The 23,954-nt window shown below is 31.0% G+C and overlaps 2 protein-coding genes and 1 long non-coding RNA gene across 5 annotated transcripts in view; 2 read left to right on the forward strand and 1 right to left on the reverse strand.

Moving 5' to 3' along the window:
* Positions 1-21: 21 nt before the first annotated feature.
* LOC125069437 lies at positions 22-875 on the reverse strand. The gene is made up of 3 exons (XR_007119837.1): positions 791-875; positions 454-701; positions 22-358 (listed from the first exon to the last, which is right to left on the reverse strand). It is a non-coding gene; the product is annotated as an uncharacterized LOC125069437 (long non-coding RNA).
* An 824-nt stretch (positions 876-1,699) lies between these two features.
* Positions 1,700-10,117, forward strand: LOC125069563 (activating transcription factor 7-interacting protein 2). 3 transcript variants are annotated; one of them, XM_047679087.1, is made up of 4 exons: positions 1,700-1,969; positions 6,791-8,121; positions 8,422-9,402; positions 9,538-10,117. In XM_047679087.1, the coding sequence occupies exons 2-4, from the start codon at positions 6,837-6,839 to the stop codon at positions 9,996-9,998; spliced, it is 2,727 nt and encodes a 908-aa protein (XP_047535043.1). In that variant the 5' UTR covers positions 1,700-1,969; positions 6,791-6,836; the 3' UTR covers positions 9,999-10,117. The 3 variants fall into 3 exon arrangements, with proteins under 3 accessions (XP_047535043.1, XP_047535041.1, XP_047535042.1); XM_047679085.1 differs by lacking the exon at positions 1,700-1,969 and adding an exon at positions 2,046-2,246; XM_047679086.1 differs by lacking the exon at positions 1,700-1,969 and adding an exon at positions 4,881-5,008.
* Positions 10,118-10,949: 832 nt separating this feature from the next.
* LOC125069564 (probable E3 ubiquitin-protein ligase RNF144A) overlaps positions 10,950-23,954 on the forward strand; it is a 134,536-nt gene continuing 121,531 nt past the window's right edge. Inside the window, exons 1-2 of the mRNA XM_047679088.1 lie at positions 10,950-11,407; positions 21,054-21,094. The gene's annotated coding sequence lies outside the window, so the exon portion shown is untranslated. The remainder of the gene's footprint in view (positions 11,408-21,053; positions 21,095-23,954) is intronic.

The raw sequence follows: 23,954 nt of genomic DNA on the forward strand, positions 1-23,954 counted from the left end.
TTCGGCCTCTTTAGCGCTCCCTTTTTTTTCAAGTTCGATTGTCGTTGTAGTGAAGGATATTGTGGAGACTATGACAGCTAGGAGTGTTTTGCGTTGCTTGATGAAGTCTTTCCGTGAGACACGGATTGCCAGAGACTATGGAATTAACCCCGAGCTAGAATAACACACGGACTGCTCCCGTCCCAGTGTACCTCAGAAAAGACCGTGCACGACTGCTTGCTGCGTCTAAAAAGGAGTCAGGCTACTGACTTCAGTCTTTCCCTTCCAAAAATCTAAGGGAAATACTTCATCGGGCAACGAAATTTATCCCCATATGCCTTCATTTAGGTTTATAGATGTGCGAGCCTGACTTGTTTCCCTGTGGAACCGGTATGTCATTAAGGACCAAAAGGACTCAGCTATCGCTGGCCGAGCATATCGCAATGGATAACTTAACGATAAATTCCATCGTACCTTGACCACAGGATCGATCCGTGCCACTTTAGAACCAAACGGTTTATACAGAGATGATGGCAATAGACCTGATGGAGCAACAATAGTACCATGTTCGATGGGACATGTCCTTGTGTGGGATGCAACTTGACATAGACGCACTGGCAGTATCTCATATCCAGAGCACGTCCCGTAAAGCCATTGCTGCCGCTGAAACTGCCCAAATACTCAAGCGCTGCAAATACTGATACTGCCCAAATACTCAAACACTGCAAATAATAATACAATAAATTTACGGGGCTGGGTTTTGAAAAATAAGTTCCTTGGTCGTCAGATATACAAAAAAATAATAAAAGACCTTTCTAAGAAGCTGTCCACGCTTCTAGCGACCTTTGAGCTGGAGCTTACCTTGTTAGCTCAAAGATTAAGCCCTGCGATTCAGAGAAGTAATAGTCCCATGTGCCATTGTATCCAGAGACAATGGCACAGTACAATCTTTTGTATGGCGTGTTTTTATATTATATCATGCCTGTATGGTTTTATTTATTATTACTATTATTTACGTTTATAATAAAAATACAATAAACAATATAACTTGCTGTCGAAATCAAAATAAAATATAAATAAACAGTTTTGTGATTGGATTTTGATATTTCGATGATACAAACTTGTAATGTATTTCAATAGGTACTTAACTATTGTATATATGATTGGATATTGTCTAAAAATTTACGACAATAAGCTAATACAATCCATCTCTTTTATACTTCAACTTAGCAAACTTGACAATCATGTTGAAATAACGCGTAAACACTCAGGCATCGTCCACTTTCTCCGTATTCATAAAGATGTATCCACCTAATCCTATACCACAAGCCTGGTCCTTTATGACTGCAATAAAATATACTAAAAAAAACCTGGACATTGTTCTTAGCTTTGTTTATCCGCAGGTGAAAATATGCACAAGAGCTATGCTAAATCTAATTTATCACACGGCGCAGTACGCAAGGCTACTGCTACGTCCTCTATATGATATATGCAGTACTACTTACTTAAGCTTGATCTTAAATTTCATAAAAGTATAAATAAATAAAGACAGATGGCGTTACGTGAGTTCTTACTTATGTTATTAATAGCAAATGTCAAATGAATTAATGATTTTTATATCCACAATTCCTAATCTCAATCCGACCCCATTGTAATATTAAGTTATTCCTATTTGCGAAAACCTATTTTTTTAACATTATTTCAATAATAATAATGAAACCACCATTTGTAAAAGACCATCCTTCTCGTCGCTATCGACTTTGACATGTAGAATAGATAATTAGTCAATGTACCTATTAGTATTTTCTAAAATTGCAAGCCAATTGTAATGTGTTCTTCTTTTTACAATCTACTTTAATGATTCACTTGTCTCGAATACTATTGACGATAGCTGGATTTTGTCAACTGTTACTGCAACTAATAATTTTGTTTAGAAACGCCACTTACACAAAGAATTAGAGACAAAGAAGAGAAGTAGCAATATATAGAAGTAAGTAGAACATACAAATAATTGCTGATTTTGTATTTGAATAGAGCGAGAGGTTCATATCTCTGATCTACTCTAGCTCATGAAACAAGCGACGACAAAATGGCGAATTCTGCCAACCGCGCCGAAGCCCGAAACGGCGCACGACTGTACATTCGATCACCCTCACTCCTTCGAGATACTTCGATCGAGGTTTTCAGATGAATATTCTGGCTTCATCTGAACTTCAAGAATACAGGATTCTACACATGCTGACCTTTCTAAAGTCTTCTGCGTCTTGGTAAGCGCTAATCATTGTGATCTTTTTATTTCAGGACTTTGGAGTATTCAACCTTAGCTGTTACTATTTTGCTGTTGATACGGTACAAAATTGTCTACAAGTCTACCCACTTAGTTATTTTGCCTTTGGATTCCCTAGATCTTCACAATTTATGATTTTGGTCAAAATTTTAATGGTCTAACTCTTAATAAAATGACTACGATATTATTTTAGTCATTTAAAAGGATTACTTTAATAATAAAAAAAAAAATCCTATATTTGCAATAATCTGACAATCTTTTAGAACAGTTTATTGACCTGAGAATTAGCTCAAATGTCATATTGTTTTACTTGGCTTGTTTTATGTTTTGATTGTTTTCTATTTTAAAAGGTTCTTGAATAATATTGACTATTTCCAATATTTTATGACAGGTTGTCATTATCACATGTCACAACCTATATAACCTAACGAGTTAACAACAATCGACGTTCCTATATCTGACTCTCGAAACGAAAGTGCGGCAACGTCGCATTTGGTCTCCAACTCGGTAAAGGCGATGTTGCTGGGGCAAGTGGCATATGATTACGTGCCCGGTTGGTCACACACAATTTTATTGTGCTGTGCCAATAAAGATGGAGAATTTCCTTATAAACATGGACAATATAATCTAAAAATGCAAACTATATTTTGTGCATCTGTTTCTAGTACATTTTGAAATAAGTGATACCCGATTCATTGATAGGTACTAAAATCATTTAATCATTATCCACCATATCCAAGATGTCTTGTTTGCCGAAATCAATTTATTCGTGTATCTATCAAAAACTTGTCTTTTTATACCAAAATGTAATAGTAGGTACCAACTAGTATTAGTTCTTAATACCTAGACAAGGTTATATTATATATACATAATTAATAAATATTCGGGATTTAATGTAGGTACATATATAATATGTACTTAGAAAATATAAGTCGTCGATTAACTATGAATACTAAATTGACTATGACTTCCTTACATAATACTAATAAGCTTAAAATAATTAATATTTATATTATCTACTTTAGCTACACTCCATACATACTGTAATTTATTTGAGTTGATTTTAGCGAAAAAAGCTTAACCTTCATTACATCACCCGCCATTTTGATTTCTAGTGAGCTAAGTCTACGTATGTACGTACAATGACGTATTTTGTTCCGTCCCTTTCTCTCGTGCCAATTTTTTAATGTCTTTTTTATTAGTTAATTTTATTCGTTTTTTTTTTTATATATACCATCAATTTTTATTATTCTATGGCCCTAAAATATTATTGGCATTAATATACAAATATTCCAAATTCAAATAAATAAAAAAAAAAGGGTTTGAACAAAGAATTTCCGTCTTCTTTTTGATAACTGACCACTTCTCTTTAAGACTGAAACATTAATGATGCTTTTCAGTGCTGCATTACACTTTGATTTAATTTAAATGCAGTACTAAAAAGCGGCGATGTATCGCATCCCTATTGTTAGTGATATTGAAGATACTACTATATGGAAACCTTTTTTTAACATATTTATTAAATATTATTAGTTGCCATTCTATATCGCGTTAAAATCGTTTGTGTGAAGAAAACATCAGGCTTTGTTCTTTCCGCAAAGACTCTGTCTAGAGGGCAGAGGCAAATATGTCTATCTCCTTATACTTGATTGAATGTTGGTATTGCAACATTTATCTTATCTACATTTTTAAACACAATGATTTTGTAGCTCTTCCAGTATTGTAATTATTCTTGATCGGTTAATTCAGTATTTTTTTCATTTTCGCTTCATTGTTTCGTCATGACGTAGGTGAAACAGAATGTTCCAAGTCATATCTGCAATCATCAATAAGTATGATATATCCTGTTTTTAGGTAGCTATCTGAGTTACTCTTGGTAGACATTATTATAATTTAAATCAATTTGTTTTCAATTAATCGTTATTATGAACCTTAATTTGATAGCAGATAAAATATGTCTATTTTTGTGATGACGATCGCATCTGACCTGACTAGGTGGAGCCTCGGCAGCGATCGGCTTTGTTCGTTCACTTTCGGATACGAGTCAGGCAGCCCACACGACACGACGTGCGCTGTTCTGTGCAGAACGGCAACGCCGCATGATCTTAATAAATTATAAAACTAATAATTTATATACTTATTTTTGTGTAAATATATAGACAATTTTAATTGAATAGCTATTTCTTTATTTAATATTCGTACGTTCTGTAGATTAAATCTAAAAAACAACACAATAGACCGTTTTTTTAGTATGTAAAATAAATATAAAATTTGGTAAAAATGTATTTATAAATAATGATAGAGATTACATTGTTAAAATAGTAGAATACAAGAGAATGAGATCACGGTAATATGTGAATGTAGATATCACCTGAGTCGGTAGCCGCTTAGTGGTTATAACATAGAGTAGTTTACACGCCAAATACGTCAATTTGAGCTACGTAATCGACCATTCGTTGGCTCTTTCTGCTATGTTGGAGAACACTATGAGTGTCTCGCTTCCGTCGAGATTATGATATTTACGAACGCTAGCACCGTTGCCTCTATACTATCTTTGCACTGTATTTATTAGTTCCTAGTCTCGCCACGAGTTGTGTCGCCACATTGTCGGCCGCCATTTTCTTCTCTCTCCTTCTGCTCGTTAGTGCCGTTCAAGTCGCGATTCAGTGCGCTTGTATTTCGCGAATATCGAATCTTCTTGTTCGTTCTTCTTTTTTCTGGATTCTCTGTTTTACTTAATAGGTGGGTGATTATAGGAATATATTGTTGTTATATAACTAACAGTGAAAGAAATATTATATTATTTATATTTCTTTTTTACATTGATGTTTATATTAAATTATATTTTTTATAATTTATAGTTATTTTTTTTTCTTAAATTTTTTTTAGATATGAGTTTTTATTACAAATTTGGAATGAAATATTAATTTTATGCTTTGAAATTTAGAAACAAAATATCAATTTTGTTGAATTAAAAAATATATATATATGTTTTGTAACCCGACTGAAACTTTTTGTTAAATAGCGGTTTTTTTATCAAATTATTATTTGTTATTTAATTTTGTTCGTATCTTCCACTTTTGTTATGAGACCGTACCGGTCTTGTGTGGAATAGACCTTGCTTTTTATGCCTGTTGTCTCTTTCACTCATGCTAATTTTTATCTTGTGAATATGAAATGCCAAGCTCTATCAGTTACGTTGCCGAAAGATTGATGATCAGAATACAGCTGTAGACTAGTGGATACGGAATTTATTCTTGTACTCGCTGCATTTTCTGCCAGGTGGCCGCCATCTTGATTTTGATAAAGACATAATATACTAATATGGATTTTTAATACGATTTTATTATCAATCTAGATTTTTTATTAGTTCTCTTTACAACGATTTAAATATTGATATAATTTGTTCCACAACTTTGACTTTAGTATTCCTAGGACCAAAATATAAAGTATATGTTATTTTAAATAATTAGGTACTCTCTTTGGGTGTGAAATTTCTCGTAAACCGATTATGATAAATAGGTTAATATATAAAGAAGCTAAGTTAGTAAGTTAGGTTAGGTAATATGAACATATCAGGGATACTTTTGATGTCGATTGTTTTATTGTTATGTACCTATTATTATACGAGTTGCCCGTACGTTTTGTTTAAAAAAACAACATCTTTGGTGTTTTTTTTAGACTATGACGGAAGAAACGGTATAAATTTAGTTTTATAAATATTATCGGCGCCGCGAAGTTTGACTTGCATTGCACATATTATCTATTATGTATCTGTATTCTATATTTTATAATGTGTTTCCAGATAAAGTAATCTAAAAACTAAACGTTAGTTTAAAATTTTATATATTTTTTTTATTTCTGTAATCGGCGCTACTTTGTTAATACAGATAATTTGTGTTTTATTGTTTACATAATCTATATAAATTACTAAGAACTTGTTATGAATTGAACAACATTCGCATCGATCGGTGCCTTGCGTTTAAAATTTAATATTATTATTTTTGTTATTTCTTCTATTGTTATTGTTACTCGTGAAATAATTTTATAAATAAAATGTTATTGAAATAGTATTTACATCTCTTTTATATTCTATATGTATTATTAATTTGATAAATAATATTATCGTCACCCCATCCCTAGTCTATAGATTACTACTGCAACTGAAATTATTAAAGTGAATGCCTTTCTTCAAATCGATATTAGACATTTAAAAAGTCAACAACGTTAAACGTTTGACGTTTAACAAATATTAAACGTTATAAAATTCTATTTCAAAAGTTTAAGATTAGGTACAATAAAAAAGGACACACAAACAGTTTATCTATGTATAAGTTTATATAGGTAACTTCATACAAATTACCAATTACAAAAAAACTATGATTATGAAAATATTAGTGCCTGGGATAGAAAGTGTCGGTATTTTTTTACATACTTTGTCTATTTTAGCAATACTATAATGACCTTCAATAAAAGAATATAAATATTTAGATTTTTAATAATTATATTTTGTTCTCATTTCAGAATATACGGATAATTTGCACAATTAAGTGTTGGGAAATGCTGAACAATGCAATTAATTTTAAACACTAAAACAGATATAGACATTCAAAGGAAGATGTCAGCAATTGAACAGGAATCCTTAGATGAAAAATTTAGTAACAAGACCATAGCAGAGAAAGTAGGTGATGAAATTCCCAATATAAATGAAGATTGTGTTAAGGAAAATATTGTGGAAGAGTTCAACGAAAATGAAGATTTTAAAACAAATGAAGACACAATTAATGATAGTAAAAATATTTCTAGCGAATGCCTTAATGATTCAAGTAGAAATGATTGTATTGAAAATACTAGTGCCACTGATTTGCCTGAGGAATGTTGTGAACAAAACCAAGATGGTGAGATAATCTCTAATATTATAATAGAAGATGAAGAGCCAGAAAATAGTGACAGTGTTATGGTGAAACATGAGAAAGAGAAAGAGACTGATCTACAATTAAGTGAAGAGGAATGTAATAATGTTAATGGAAAGAATCAGGAGGAGGAGGAAAATATAACAAGTAATAACACAGAGAATATAGCAGAGGAAGTGGACACCGCATTGGAAGAAACCAATGATGAACATGTTCCAAATGAAAAAGTTCCAAATGAAAAGGAGTCAGATAACAATAAAGAAGTAAAAGATGATACAGTTTTAAATGGAGAAGTAATCAGTATTTCAGATGAGAAAGAGGAAGAATGTATTACATTGTCAGAACAGGAAGTAACCGGTAAAGAAGAAAAATCAAATACATCATCAAATGCAGAAAGTAATAATATCACTACTCAACTTACAGACAATGAGTCTGATGATGAACACAGCAATCATGACTGTATTTCACAAGATGATATCATTGATGTCCCAGACCTAACTTCTGATTCATCTAGTGTTATACCCACTACAGAAAATAATGAAGTAGAATCTAAGGAAATGCTTGAGAATACAAAGGATACAAATGTAAATAATGATAAGGCTAATGAACAGGAAGAAATAGAAAATAAAAACACCAATAACAATATTAAAAGTACAAAAAAGCTTTCACTTATATGTAAATTGTCAAACACTTTAGATATATTGTCGGATGAAGAGGAAGAAACTATAGAAAAAGAATCTCAAAGTAAATTACAGAGTCCTGATGAAAAACAATGTATTAATATAGAAGATGATGATGATATCATGTTGATTGATGAAGAAACGAATAGTAAGGATGAAAAGAACAATCCAGAAAAAGCAGTTGAAACCAAGATTGATGCAAAAGAATCTGATGAGAAACTTAATACAGATGAATTGCATACAGAACCTATAGAAAATAAAGGTAATATGTTTATATTTTTATAATTAAGTATACTTCTCAATTTATTAAATACTAGTTGTTGACGTGGCTTAGCTCGCGTTTTAGTAGTTGGATGTCTGGTCTTGGAAATAAAAAAGAAGCCTATGTCCTTCTCAGGGGTTTAGGCTTACTTCAGACCAAATTTATTCAAACTTGCTTATTGAACCGATATTGATAAAACCACTGGATTTGGCCGTGAATAAGTAACAGACAGACAGAGTTATACTTACGATTTTGAGATTTTATAATAGTAAATACTTATAAGTACTTTTTTTTTTACAGAATCATTGAACGTAGACCAAGACAATGCAAGTATTGCAGAGTCTGATTTAAATAAAACGAAAGAAGAAGAGAAAACCTTAGAAACCAAACCAATACAAAAACCACTTTTATCTGTTAATTTTCTTAAAACATGCAAAAAGAACTTGGCTGATATGACAAGAGATGAACTTGAAGAATTTTGTATATTAAAAATTGTTGAAAGTGTTGTAGATAGGAGTAATTTAAGTGAAATAAAAATGCAACTTAAAACATTGAGCCAAAATATTGAAGAATATAAGAAGAAAGCTATGCTGCTTACAAAGCAAAATAGAGATCTGCAAGTAGTTTTAAAATCTGTCCAAGAAGAACAGAAGAAAAAATCAGATGTTCCAATTACTCCACTTAAGATAACACGATCTGTTGGTATGCAGGTGTTTATGACTGATAAAATAGCTGTACGGAGAAAATCTGTATTAACATCTAATGCTTCACAAAACAATGCAATTTGCAATAACACTACAAACAAAGTTAAGAACCAATTAAATCAAAGTCCTAAAACTCTTAAAACGCAAACAAATCCTAATAATACTCAACAAATTCCTGTGCCTAGACTAGTTCCAGCAGTGAATAATGCAAGCAATAACAAACTTCAGACACCTATTACAATTAATTCATCAAAATCTCCAGTGACTACCACATTACCTAATGGTATAAGGAATTCACCCCCAACACCGAAACCAGAAAAAAGACCCCATAGTAAAATGCAACAGGGCAACTCGGTAACAGTTGATTTAACAGATGATGAGCCACCTTCAAAAGTACTGCAACGGAATGTGAATCCTCCAGTAAGATTAGTATCTCCACAAAACTTACTGGCTCCACAGAGACAACCATTTGGTACAAATATTAGTAGTCCCCGAAAAGTATATATTCCTATTAGTGGTTCACAAAATCAAGTTAGACCTGGTCAGACTATCATGCTCAAACCCATTGCACCTCAAGGTAAGAATTTTGTACATTAATGTATTTAGTATAGAATTATGAATATACTTTTATTATTAATTAATATATATAAAGATCTGTAGTTTTATGTAATGTTTTTAAAAACAAAATTTATCATTAAATTTCTTCTTTTAGGCCCTCGACACAGAGTTCCGAATATTCTGCCAAAACCGAATCCAAATACAAATGCAGTAAGAATGACAAGAATAACAAGGCACCCTGCACCTTTACCAGACTCTATGAAGCAGTATCAACCTCCAAATTGGAAAGCTTTACCACCGGCACCAGAACTCAAATTGTCAAAAGTAGAAAATGGAATTGTAATATCATGGAAAATAGATGGGTATCAAGAAGAGAACCAAGAAGAAATAGCTAGTTATCAGTTATATGCTTATCAAGAAACGTCATCGCCCCCTAGCACAGCTTTATGGAAAAAAATTGGTGATGTCAAAGCTCTACCTTTGCCTATGGCATGCACATTGACTCAGTTTATGGCAGGATATAAATATTATTTTGCAGTTAGAGCTGTTGATATTAGATCACGGCTCGGACCTTTTAGTGCTCCAGGAAGTATACTTCTTTTGAATAAAATGTAAGACTGACAATTACCTTTTTATCATCTCTTTGCAATGTCATACATTGTAAACAGTTTTTGTAAATATTTGAATAATAGGTGTTTTAATTTATTAAACTGACTGTACTCTGGATTTCATTGGAATTCGAAATGTTTATGTTAGAATTAAATCTCTTTGTATTGTCACTAATGTAACCAACAGAAAATTTCTAGATAAAATAACTAGTTCTTGTTTTATCGTTGAGTTTGCTAGAAATAAGTAGCAAAATATCAAGAATAAAAGTCATAGAGAAGAATTTACGCTGTCTGATTTAAGTTCCGCCAAAAACATTATTAAAAAAAAACTTGTATTTTTATATTACATCAACCAATAAACAATTCAAGCATAGTGCTTCATTATTAGAAGAATCTATTTGAATACTGCAAAAAAATCAAAAGAAAATACAAAATATTCTGATGGAGCCACAAACATGAATAAATAAAAATCAAATCATCACTTCATTATTAAAAAAATACATTTGATAACAAAAGATTATTATTAAAATGGTGATGACCTATATATAGTTATGTCTATGGCCGGTGGTGACCACTTACAGCCAGGGCCACCCATTTCCCCGTCTGCCAACCAATTAAAAGAAAAAAAAATATGTTATTTTAGCGTGGTCTACGGCGAACAGTAGATAATTAATAATAGTATGGAATGAGGTAGACTGGTAGTTAGTAATTCAAAAAAAAGTCATATAGAAATATACCAGTATTTTTATTATACTTCGTAACATTGAATTATTATTGGCATTTTATCAATACGTAGCATTAATTTATATGTAATATAATTTGGTTAAAACTTTATGGTATATTCATGTATGGTAACCCCATAACTGTCAATTGTCAATTTGTCACTTCATGACAGTGATAGCAAATTTTTTTTGGTTGGTAAAATTGGTTTATGGCTTAGTTTCCAGTTGTCGATAGAATCGTGTCGTAGTTGTTTGCTTACTCGGGTCTGATTATAAAAGTACTTATTTCATCGAAAAGCGATGATATTAACAAAATAAAATAAATCTACTAATAACAAGCTTAATAAGCTTTTGTCTGTTCTAGTTACATAAATAGTTAATATTTTGCTGTATACATTGTCGATAATTTGACGTCGATTGACATATTATCGTTTCGCAAGTAGTTTCCACGGAGGTGTTTTATTTGTGTTCGCTTATTGGAAAACATCCGCCAGGTGTAATATTTGTGATAATTGTGTAGTGTTTGTGATTTTAGAGAAATTCTTTCCTTTTACTGCCGATTCTCGTAAGTCGCGGAGGCTCTTGTGTTATAATTGTGAAAGTAAATTGTGGGGTATTGAATGTTGTTTGCTATTCTTACGTCGTGTGAAAAATGCTAGGACGTCGATTGTGCCACAACAATACTTCCATGAAGGTATGCTACCGTAAAATAAGTATAATTTATTCCATCACGATAATATGAATGGCGAATGCTTCAATTAATGGTAGAAATATCTTAGATATACTTAATAACTGCAATAATTAACGAATTATTGGGTTATTTTTAAATACATAGGTATGCTTATTACTAAAAAAAAAAAGGGAAAAATTGAAATACATTTTTACTAAATAGTTAGAACTTTATGCATATTTTATTCAAGTGACCATACATGTTTTGTTAAAATTCATAAATACTAATCTTGACTTTGATGATTCAATGACCTTGCTTTAGAAATATATAATAAAAATTCTTAATAAATAATATAGTTCAAATGGATTTTAATAATATACAAAACTTAATCAACTTAGAAAGTATTTTATGTCTATTTAACAAAGTTATATAAGATGTAAATAGAAAGATTTATGTTGCGAGTTATCTTGGTAGATAATGCCATCAGTGCTATCAGTGACATTGCACTTTATCTAGAAAGACCATGTTTTGCATAATTATAAATTATATTTGATACGAGTTGGAAAATTTCCCTTCCAGTTAATTTTAATTCTGTCAAGAAAGCTGTAACAAAATTTAAACATATACCATAAATACAATAAAACAAAAATACTCTTTTGTGGTTATTAGAAGGAAAACTTGCTTAAAATTAATGATATTTCAAATTAGTTAATATGAACTCCAAACTCTAACCAATTCCCATTTTCAAAGTAAATACAGAGCCACACTACGGATGTTAAGGACATATCAGTAAGATATATAGAAGCTGGATATAATTTGAAATAAAACTTATAATTTAATGCCCTCTAGGTCACATTAAATATAAATAATAAATATATAGTCAATATCTCATCTCATCATTTACATAGGAAAAACAACTATTAACAATAGTTTAAATAAGTTATATTGCAATTATAATAAACTCAGACATTTAAATAGTTATATTTGTTTTTTATTGTAATATTTTGGATTTGATTTTGCAGTAGTTTTTGCTGTCACAAATAAAGCAGGTTATGCAAATGTTTCTTGAAAAGTTTCAGGAACCAAAATAGTAAGACTTTGGTATATTCTTATCGCACATATGAGGTCTCATAAGGTGTTCAGTCGGTCTAGTCTATTGCTTCTCCGTAGTTACACAAGCTTACAACATACAAGTTCAATTATAAATTGTAGCCAACAGTCATGATGTTGAAATAATTGAATAAAAATCTGATAGAGTTCTAAGATAATAGGTAGTATCTTCTGTAAAATTCTCTGTAAAAATGGGTTCTTCATTTTTATAACTTTTAGAATATGTACCATAAATTGATTTTATAACAAACTTGTCTCATATGTCCATCTCCACATCACTGCGGCACTTATTAATTTTTTACAAAAATATAATTATCATTGATGAATAGAGTTTTAGATAACAATAAAAGTTGTATTCTTATAACCTTTTTAAATTTATGCAATAATTTAATCCTTATTATAAAGTTACAATAGATTTGTTAATAATAAAAAAATAATTAAAAAAAAAACAGAACATAATTATTTGCATTTTATAATCGTAATATATCTTCGGAAAAAAAAACGACTTTCATAATAATTGCAGACACTATTTATTGTTTAATTTAAAGTCGATAAGAAATAATATATATCTGTACATATACCTATATTTTTTTATTAAAACAAGAGTAGTATAAAAAGATGTAATTTATAATTATATATTTTTTTCTTTTTAAACTCGTCGAAGAAACCAGGACTTCGGTAGGGTACAAAGCAGTCGTTCCACCGGTTACATTCGATAACTTTCACATATTCGCTCCTTACAACTTTCGCCGTTCGCTAAACGCGTCCAACGGAAGCACATCCAAAGCCGCTTTATAAATTACATTATTGATTTTACGTACAACATAAGCCCTTCTTAAAATCATATTTTATTGCTTTAATGTCTTAAATATTTGTTACACTTATAGTTCGTTTACTTTTAATACGCTGAATTGTGTATACAAAATGAAAAAAATACATAAATATTAAATATAATTACGTATTAAAAAAAACATTTAATTTAAATTAAAATGTTTCTATTGAAATGTATGAATTGTATTGTTGCTTTGTTTAAGATTTCTAATGAAAATAGTTACGGAAAAAACTTCCTTTTAAATAAACAATTATTATTATTGATAGAACCTATTTTGAAAGAAATGTGTATAGGCGTTGTTATTTTCTGCATTTTTAAATATAAAAAGATTTAGATATGATAATTATGATTTATTGGTTGTGTGATAATATAAATATACATTTGTAATAACAATTAAGTTAAAATATGATTTAGTAATTTAATCTCAGCGGGACCACAAGCGCTCTTATAAAAGAGAATGACAAAAATACCTTTCATTGCCATGTTTTCTTTCACCACAAAGCACAAAATTAAATTAAAAGTTAAACAAACTCAGAAGTTTTGGAATTAAACACGCGATCTGAGTTTTATATATTTTGCGTCACCTTTAACATTTTTATTAATGACTAGCTATCCGTCCTGGCTTTGCACGGGTAGAATATACATGAAACGTTTATATTTAAGAAAAAACATGACGAATTCTATTGTTTCATGGGACCACGAATCTTCTACATACTAATCATAGTTTCACCTCAATCGGATGAATTGTTTAGGAAGCCATAGAGAATTAACATAAAACGTTCTTATTTATATAGATAGATGGAAAAAGATTTTAATCAATTGACTTGAATACGTCATAAATATATAACGTCATTTCAATGATAATGCGTTTAATCTTACTCTGATAAGTTATCGCTCGACCTTGTCACGTTTCAAACTGTAAATTGTAATGGGTGCAAAACAAAAACCAAAAAATCTCTTAAGACAGTAGCTTTATTTGATATCACGGATGAAGTCATTCGATAAGATCCTAAGAAAAGGTTACATATTTGTCCATTGTTTAGACTATCAAAAGTGTTTTCTTTAGAGGTAAATATGTATATTGAATTATAATTTATAAACGCAATTATTATAAATAAAATTGACTGTTAATTTTGTAATCATATGTAATGCGTGTCGTATGGTATTTGACGATTACGTTAGACCGACTGTATACCCATATAACGCCCTTAATGTTGACATATTTTTTTTCTAAGACGAGTTTATAAAGAACATACATAACAGAACAGAACATACATATGTATGTAAGTTTTTAATTTTTGTTGAACATAAATTGAAGTTTTTTAAGGATAAATAAAATGCTAATGTTTTAATAAAAAACCCTCTGTCCATATTAGCATAATTTAATCAAAATAATAATACCTGCCTCGCGGTCATGGCGGCCAATCTCTCGGCTGATTAGGAGATATTTTACACAGGTTCATTTTCCACATCCGCGAGGGTGACTCTCAAATAAACAACATGACAAAGTTTTTCATTTGCTAAGCTGCTACTGGGATAGCCTTGACGGAAAAACCGATTATTTTTTCACTGGCCCGACCGGCTACGAATACAAATGTGAGTTATGAATAATAATTTTATTTCGAATTGTACGGCTTATAAATGCAAATTTGCTTAATTTAAACAAAGTAATATTTATCGAAATGAGAGATATTTGGTATGAAACAACATTGAACCCCGAGATAGATTATACACTATTTTACACCTAACACCTGACGATAAACCACTAAAACAACAATTAGGTTGTTTGCAATAAATAGTTTTTTATCTGTGTACCTTACCACATTTGTTCGACATATTTTTGTATTGTATTTTTTTTTCTCTTTCTTTGTACTCTCTTTATATATTTTAGCATAATATTTAAACTTAATAATAAGTCTAATAAATGTAAACACTGATTGGGAAGTCACTGGCCTCTTAAATAAGGGGTTTCCTAGTTTAGGGATACAGGGCCTCTTTGATGTATGTAGTTTGATGTATTAACAATAAATATATTTTAATATATATTTTGTGTACTCTAGAAGACAGACATATACTATCTATCGCGTTCTCTGTAGGCTTTTTAAAGAACCATAATTTTGTAGTACATTCTTTTGACGTATTTCCTAAGATGTAGTGAACGTTAGTCATGAAAGCGGATGAAAACAGTTTTTTTTTGTATAAAACACCGTCGTAGTTCAGCCATTTTGTACAAAATATTTACAAATTATACGTGCAAACCTTTCTCGTTGATCGCTCTTTCTATTCGTGAAAAAAGCATCAAAATCCGTTGAGTGGCTTAGAAGAAATTAGCAGAACTACGATTAGAAACAGAAAGCGACTTTATTTTAAACTATTTATAGATTTATTTAACCGGAAACTGCTTCATGGAATAGATTAACAAACTGTCTAATTTATTTCCCAGTTATGTTGAACTTCAGTGGTATGTAGGTTGAAATCTATTTATATGATTACGTATCGGTCATTGCCTGCTTGTTTTGTTTATAATTGCAATGTTTTATTATCTTGTCTGGTACACACTTTTCAAACTACAATAAACCTTTTTTTTTTAAATACTTTATATCGTATATAAAGTAATTATTCGAATATTGTTAATGAGAAATATTGTTTACTTCCAGGGTTTTTGTATGGTAAACTATGAAGTTTTGGGTTGAAATTATTTGGGCAATATTTTGTATTACTACTCAGTGCTGCTTTGACTGATATGTGTCAGCGTAACAGCGATACACAACATCTTAGATCTCGTTGGGGGTGGAGAGACAATGTGCGTGTGTTTTTTTTTTATTTTTTTATAGTAAAAAGTTAAAAGCAATACAGTGTTTATGGGCATAGGTAACATTCGGATTGTCCAGTTACGTCTAATTACCTTACGGATCGAAACATGAAAATTGGTATTTAGGCTGACGTTGATGTGTTAAGGACAATTGATATATATCTATCTTTTTAAAAAGATATCCCATTAAATTCAGGATGAAGGTTTATTTTTAAGTTCTTCTTTTTCGTTTGTAAAAATTTTGGATATCGATGTTCAGGCTTCTGTCTATAAGTTTAACTTTAAAGTAAGTATGTCGTTACTGTGGCTTAAAAAAATCAATGTTTCCGATAGAATATCCCATATATTAAACGACTAGTCTTAAAACGCTGCTTTGATGTTTGTAGTTCAATAATATTCAGAATTTCTACGAATTATTTCAGTTTTTTTTTAATTTAACTTCAAAAATACCATCTTTAAATTATTTCATCTTTAAATTTATAATTTAAAACATATTTAAGTCTAAGTTCATATTTAATTAATAGAATAGATACAATAAAGTATTTTAATTGTACGATAATTACAATTAAATGAAGCTATTCATTAATGAAATAGTTAAGCATAATTTATACATTTTTGAAATACCATCTATTTTAGTTTTTATATTATTATTATCATATACACAATGTACCTTAATGATACATAAAAAATGTACATCCTTCGTAGAGCTGCAATGAGTTGCATATATATTTTAAACAAAACTGTTATTGAGTTGTTCGAATTTTAACCAACGACCTTCGGTTTAAATTTATCTCTTCAATCAACTGTGCCACAGATTACATTATAAAATTATATAATATACCTATAATGATTTTAACATTTTAAATTAAAATATGTGCACGACTTTTTAAAAAAAAAAAAATTACGAAAGACTGAATGACATTTATAAGCAAGCTTCTTTCCTGGTATTAAATATTATACATAATATATTGGTTACCAACAATTGACCAACAAAATAAAATTGGCAAAATTATTAGAACTGCGCTTCATATAAGAAAATTGAAACGGAAAATTGAAACGAATTTTTGTGTTGCTATAAACAATATTTATTAAGCCGGCAAAGAAACCACCCTGCTCAAGTTCAACAATAATTATAATTGTTCATTGTAAATACATCGCTATTTATACAAAATTCAAATAATAATCAATGTTGGTACACGGTTGATGTAAAAATCATATCACGAAATTAAATAACATTGAAACAAAATTTTTAATCAATTTATCTTAAATAAATATAACGTTCTAAATATAAATTCTAAATTAAATACGCCTTGGTCGTAACGATGAGTTTTACAAAATATACTGGTAGGTGGTGATTAGGTCCCGTCTAACCGAGATAGTATCATGTCGATGCAAATTGACTTTAAACCTCTAAATAATAATGGAATGAAAGTGCGTCCGTAATAAAAAATATATATTGCTCAATTAGCGCTTAATGGTTCGTTAATTTACCGCCAAATTAATTCAGTAGAGACTTTTCTGTTCGTAGATTTTCTAACTGGAGTCTAAAATATTCAAGCTTTTTTTATATCAATTAATTCAAGATACATATTACGCAGCTGTACGAAAGTAGAATTTATATCTTGATTACATAAAGCCGATAGTCCTTAGTGGCGTCCTCTATAGTCGTGTTAGGTTACTATCGGATTATGAGTGTGAGGGGCACAGCTGTTCGCTATGATATCACCTGCGTTGTTAGTCGGTGAAATTCGGTGAAATCGGTGAGGACATGCTGGAAGTATATCCGTTTCCGTTATATTCTGGCCTTTTCATATCAGGTATACTATTCCGCGTGTTTTCGGCAATGTAGAATAGAGCTTTATTATTTTTCTACGTCAGAGGGGAAATCTTCGAAAGATAACCAGGCCCTGTGGGAATCGGATTATGCGAGATTTTTACTTAGTAAAACCCTGCGATGGCTGTCTTCGACGCGAATCGGATTTGACGCGAAAAATTCTTACAAACAAAAAAGATTCATGTCCTATGTAAATTTATTTACTGAATGTCATACAAAATGCTCTCTAACCATTCGATTTTTCTATCGTTTATAACACAAGAGGAATACAATTACCGGAAAATGTTCTTTTCCTCCTGATTCACGCAATCGTACATACGTCTTCAAAATATAAAACTACTTGAGATTACAAACAGAAATAAATAATATTACATATTCTTACTAAAATTTTAGAATTTAATACGTTTCCTATGCCTCGTTTATAAGATCGTGAGTATATTTATGTCGTGGAATGTATTTACAACTAAAATACCACATTCCAGAACTCTAGTATGTTTATATTTATGTTTTATTTTTGCCAGCGTTCGCTACGAAAGCGGCCGGACCGGTAGTTTTCACTCTGACTACATTGACGTAATTAACTATATTATATAAAAAAAAATAAGTACATAAAAACATTAAAAAATACACGTCACAACATAAAGTTTTTTCTTGGTGGTTGTGCTTTGTGCACCCCGTCTGGGTAGGTACCATCCAATCATCAGATATTCTGCTCTTAAACAGCAATACTTAGTATTTTTGTGAAGGGTGAGTAAGCCAGTGTAACTACACGCACAAGGGACATAACATCTTAGCTCACAAGGTTGGTAACGCATTGGTGTGATGTAACGGTTATTTCTTACAGCGTCAATGTCTTTGAGTGATTCGGACCATCAGGTGGTCCCTTTGCCCTACCTATTAACTACATTAAAAAAAGGTTAATTAATTGTTTAAGATATCTTCAATGATATTATTAAAACATATTTAATCGTCTTATCGTCTCGACACGCTGTAAAGGTTGAATTATTTAGTATCGCAACTTTTCTCAATATGCTATCAACGAGCAATGCCATTGAACAAATTCATAAACATAATTTACTGTGACCTCATAAAGGACGTAGATATAAAGCTGGATATATTAACTATATAGGATTATTTATAAGGGGTTTCTAGAAGCAAACGTTTATTATTTTGTTTTCCAAAGGCTATTTTTAGCGCTCATCGATACAATATATTTATGTCACATCCATATGGGTAACGATCTCGGTAAAAGATTTATTTTTTTGCTGTCAACGTTTCGTTCCAGCGAATAGTTTAATTAAGTGCGAAGATTGGTCTATTACAAAGATTTACTCGCTTCTCTCATTTGGCGGTCAGTTGGTAATGGCTTATTTCGTAAGAGTACCAAAATAACCTAAATTCAAACAGAGTTTGTTAATCTTAAGACTTTTATACATAAGTGTTCATCGACATGGATTTTTGGTGACCTACCAGTTATACTACTACGAAATAGCAGCAGGTAATGCTATATTTTGGTTTGAAGAGCGACCGAACCACATACATGTTTACATACAGGCTATGAAGACATGGTATAAGACGGATAACTGTATAAAAAGAACACTATCTCAATCGTCGTTAAAAATATTTTCCTTGCAAACTTTGACACATATCTGTATGAATGATATTACTACACATCGACATCACAACTTCCCTTTGTCATGAATATAGGTACAGTACTAAAAAGAGGCAATGAAACATGCCTGATTCATTAGATTATCACCTATCGAAATTAATTTATTACGTAATTAGTCGTTTGGTAGGGTTGGGAGTCTAAGTAGCCTATTATTTATATAAAATAATATAATGGGAACAAATATAATTAAATATAAAAACTGTTTTTATAACATTTATTTAAATCAATTATACTTCAAGTTCTGAAACGCTGATAAAAATCACATTAATTTGAATTTTCATTGGTCGATCGGAGCCGATGACGTGATAGGCGACCAATGAACGTTATGCTTTTTGCTACTTTTTATTATTAGGAGGTAGAATTAAATAGAATCTTAAATTTGATTACTTATTTCCATTTCTGATTAATCTTTTCAGCTCTTTTTAGTTCGTTTCCTAAGAAGCGCCTACTAGTCAGTAGACAACGTAGATTCTTCCGAGAAGAATCAATAAAGATTTAAAAATAAATATATAAAAAACACTGAGAGTTATACAACACACTGTTATACAAATTATAATATAACTTTTATATTTATTATATGCTATGTAATTTACACACATTGACATTACACAGGTTAAATAATAAAAAACCTGACTTGTGTTGTCTTATGGGGAAATACGTCCTTTTTACATATATGGGTTTTCCATTAGTCCTAATTTTATAAGTATATGTAGATAAAATCGTTAAGCATATGAATTGAAGCGCTTAATATAAGAATAATATAATAGTTTGGCTTCATGAAAACTTAATAATCCCAACACGTGAACATAGCCGAAGGTCGTATGTCTAAATCCGTGCCAACAACACCGGGTGCATTTCATGTGCTTAATTAATCGCTTCTATCCTATATGCGGTAAACGAAAACATCGTGGGTTGTCTGCGTGTGTTGAAAATTGAGTCAGGTCAAATAGGCCATTTGATTGCCCGTCTTATTGCAATTATTAGTATTATTTACTTCCGGTTTGAAGGCTGAGTTAGCCAGTGTAACGACAAATCTCAAAGGACCTCTTAGTTCCGAACGGTAATATTTCTTATAACGCCAATATTTCTTCGTAATCCAACAAAACTAGTTGGTAGATATATAAATAAATGCATACTTTAAAATACAAGCTTTCTTGTCAGCTAGCGTGAAAAACAAAACAATTACATCAATGACTAATAGCAATAACTACGTTATTATATATATATACAATCTTTTATTTTAGATTTTTTTTATTGATTATTCGAACTTATCGTCGCTATCGATATGGAAAATGATTTACCTTTACAATAAGAATCGAAATTTTTAGGTCACGTTTTGTTTTCTGTCTTTAAAAAAAACATGACCGTAACAATATTAATTATGTGTCTAATTATCATTTTTACTTTCAGGAGGATGAACCGGCGACGTTTCAGGACATCACTTCATAATGGTATGCTTCTGAACTATTAATAGGTATTAAGCATTTATTGTTAATTATTGATTTATTGATGAGATATTAAATAGGGTTTCTGCTACGCGTATTATTTAGAAGATAAATCGAATCTTAAATGAAGTATTTCTGAGGATATATTCTCTGATCTCGCGATCGTAAAAAACCTTAACAAATGACAGGGCAAAAGTTTAACATCAGGAAATTCCGTCTGGTTATAATAATTATTAATTTGAAACATTTATGTAGATATGGTGACGCGGTGTGAAGTGTAATAAGCTCGATTACCTATTGTAACGCGTAGACATGCTACACATTAGAATAGCGATAGACCTAAACACTTGAATTGCTTGTGTAAGTCCCAGTGCAATGCTTGAAGTTTACTGCGATTTTGTGCAAGCCCGTCTGGGTATGGCCTATTATATATTCTATTACCAAGCAGCAGTATATACTTAGTATTTATGGGTTCCGGTCTGAGTTTTTTTTCCGAACCGGTGGTAGCTTTACTTTAAATAGTTTGTTAAATGACAATTCAAAAGTGCTTGAAAAGCCTACTTGAATAAAGTATATTTTGATTTTGCTTTTGCTTTTCCTTAACTACGGTGGCGCATTAGCGATGTTTTTTTTTGTCTATTTGCAGTACTTGCCCTCAGGTGGTCGATTTATCCGTCCGCCTATCAGTGCCATAAAAAAGTAGATCTCGTGAAGACTGAAGAACAGGCTAGATGAATATGCAACGATGCTGATTGTTTTATAATGTATGTAAAAATCTCTGTACAAGTAAAAGCCATTGAAAGTTTCCGTACACGAAAATGCCACTTCTCTGGATAGGTAGAAATATTGAAGTTTATTCAACAGCGCTGCCTCACTAGGCAGTGAGTGTGGCAGAATTTCTTCGAGACTAATGGGCATAAGATATATCAGTAAGGTTTACCTACTAAATGAACGGTTTAATAAGTAATATTGGATATTTTTACCCAATAATCATATCTCCTAAGTCGTATCGTATTATTAAAGACTTAATGTCCAGGCCGTGTCTCAATTTAAATTCAAGTATCGTAATATCAAGGTTAAACCTTAACAAGTCGACATATCCATTCACTTCTTCCACGTCATACCAAAATTGATGATCCACTTATTTCTCGCGTGTGTGTGGTACTCGCGGACAGCCTTGCGTGGATTAGTGGCTTTAGTGTAATTACGTAGACTCATCAGCGATTATGACACTATGTGTCATACATCATAGGTAGTTCAGTGATATTACATGATAGGGCAATTAAAACAATTATCGTCATATTGAAGTGTAACGTACGTATTCAGGATATTGCGAGCATGTATAGCAAATGTCCAAGATTCTTCCGATATATAGTGTTCTGAAGGAGCGTGAGACTATGTGTCATTAAATGTTGCGAAGAAATATTTATTAATTATTCTCATAAGAACTTTGAAAGTATAATTAAAATAGATATAAGAAAAAAAATAATCATTTGTATTCCGTCAAAGGTAAAAGTTGAAAAAATGTTTAATTAATGTCTTAATAGTTTTTAATTCTCGATAGGTTTATTTTTGATTTTCAATGGATATAGCTACACGGATACTCAAATTCCCTCTTTCATTAACATACAATATAGCGATTCAGACATTTAAAGTATCTATAGAGATAAAAAATCCTTCGATCGTTGCATTTATTGGAATAGTCGGCATGGTAATACTTCCGATAAGAAACAGTATTATTAAATAGCGTAAAGAAGACGCGTGATACTGAGTTGATTTAAAAATAATACCTAGGGCTAATCCGATCTAAATACGTCTCGACCGACTCGTGGGCGCGTGTTAGCCCGGGGAGTGAAATTCAACTCTATTGCGCGGGACGATTTGTTGACATATGACGTCATCAAATATGGCACCGGTTTGGCGCCATTGTGTTTTACATGTCAATTAATTAATATTCGATGGAATGGATTATTCAAGATCGGTGACATGTGTCTTCAAATGCCAATAAATACCGTTGAAAGACGTTTAGGACGGTTATGATGCTTTGGTATAGTAATTTTTCATTAAGTTTGTTTAATAGCTTTGTGTCAAAAACGACGTATTTTGGTTTAATATATTTTATAAGGTAGGAAGTATAAGGTTTTCCGCTGGAAAGACGTTTTAACGTGTTTTCGTAACACGTATTGGTTTATGTGAGAGTCAGCACCAAATGCACCGGAATACCCAACTAAAACCTCGCCCGACAAAAATATAACCAGGGTGCTGTTTAATTATTTATATTAAAAGAAAAATATGTAACTATATTGACCGATACAAGCGATTAACAGCTTTATAGATATATAAATATTGCAGACTATTGAAATTATCTCAAAATTTAATATTAATTTATTCACTTACGAAGGGGGGGTGGGTTCTGTTCTGCGTAAAATTAATTATTGTTTTAATAAAATAAACTTCTCATGATTTTAGCTGTCTTATACTCCCAGTCGTATCACGCCGATAATATATAATTTAACGTCTATTTGTATTGTAAAAGGTTCAATTTAGCGACGAATACTTGTTTGTTTCCTTTCTATGTAATGGATCACGATCCGTGGTAATATATTCATTGTATAATGCTAGTGGAAATGAGAAAAATGTTTTCGCTACGTTTTTGCTTCGAAAATGAACACGTAGTAAGATTTTCTGGCGTCTGTGAAACATAAACGAGGAGAAAAACATCTAAAGTTATTTTTATAGGTTTGCGATAAGAACTTGTTCCTTAATATATATATATATAACATAGTATATTTTTAGTATGAGATTGTATTTGTTAATTATATTTTATTACGTTGTTAATTTAACGTCTTCTATTTTTTACGTATTA

This window comes from Vanessa atalanta, chromosome 15 (assembly GCF_905147765.1).
Source record: "Vanessa atalanta chromosome 15, ilVanAtal1.2, whole genome shotgun sequence".
Classification (NCBI taxonomy): domain Eukaryota; kingdom Metazoa; phylum Arthropoda; class Insecta; order Lepidoptera; family Nymphalidae; genus Vanessa; species Vanessa atalanta.

Excerpts from the sequence above, each read along its gene's own strand:
- LOC125069563 (XM_047679087.1), top strand. The coding sequence starts at position 6,837 with ATGCAATTAATTTTAAACACTAAAACAGATATAGACATTCAAAGGAAG. Across the intron at positions 8,122-8,421 it reads AGAACCTATAGAAAATAAAG|AATCATTGAACGTAGACCAA; the intron begins GTAATATGTTTA and ends TTTTTTTTACAG. Across the intron at positions 9,403-9,537 it reads CAAACCCATTGCACCTCAAG|GCCCTCGACACAGAGTTCCG; the intron begins GTAAGAATTTTG and ends TTCTTCTTTTAG.